We start from the raw sequence: 272 nt of genomic DNA, 5'->3' as shown, positions 1-272 counted from the left end.
AGTTCCCACAACACGCACCTCTCTTTACCTGCGCCCCGATCTCTCGCTCACCCAGCTGACGTACTTTTTCGTCCCAGGTTCTTTGGTGGCCGTCCCGCTCCTCTCCTCCGGTCTGGGTGTGTCAGATAACTACCTGGCCATCTTGGGTGCGACCGCCTCCGTGTGCGACTACATCTTGTACGGCCTCGTGTCGGAGAACGTGGCGGTACTCGTCTGGGTCGGTGAGTTCGAAGCCCTTTTTGTTAGTGTAGCGGTTCTGTGGAGTGGTCTTG

At 58.1% G+C, this 272-nt stretch overlaps 1 protein-coding gene across 1 annotated transcript in view; it reads left to right on the top strand.

Annotated features, from left to right (window-relative positions):
• Positions 1-272, top strand: part of LOC119585344 (proton-coupled folate transporter-like) — a gene marked incomplete at its 5' end in the record, with an annotated part of 11668 nt that overhangs the window by 8149 nt on the left and 3247 nt on the right. The window contains one exon of the mRNA XM_037934016.1: positions 78-236. Coding sequence (XP_037789944.1) covers positions 78-236 — 159 coding nt within the window. The remainder of the gene's footprint in view (positions 1-77; positions 237-272) is intronic.

Source organism: Penaeus monodon, chromosome 19, assembly GCF_015228065.2.
Source record: "Penaeus monodon isolate SGIC_2016 chromosome 19, NSTDA_Pmon_1, whole genome shotgun sequence".
NCBI classification, from domain to species: Eukaryota; Metazoa; Arthropoda; class Malacostraca; order Decapoda; family Penaeidae; genus Penaeus; species Penaeus monodon.
Note: the sequence above shows the minus strand (reverse complement) of the source record. Positions and strands in the feature narration are given on the sequence as shown.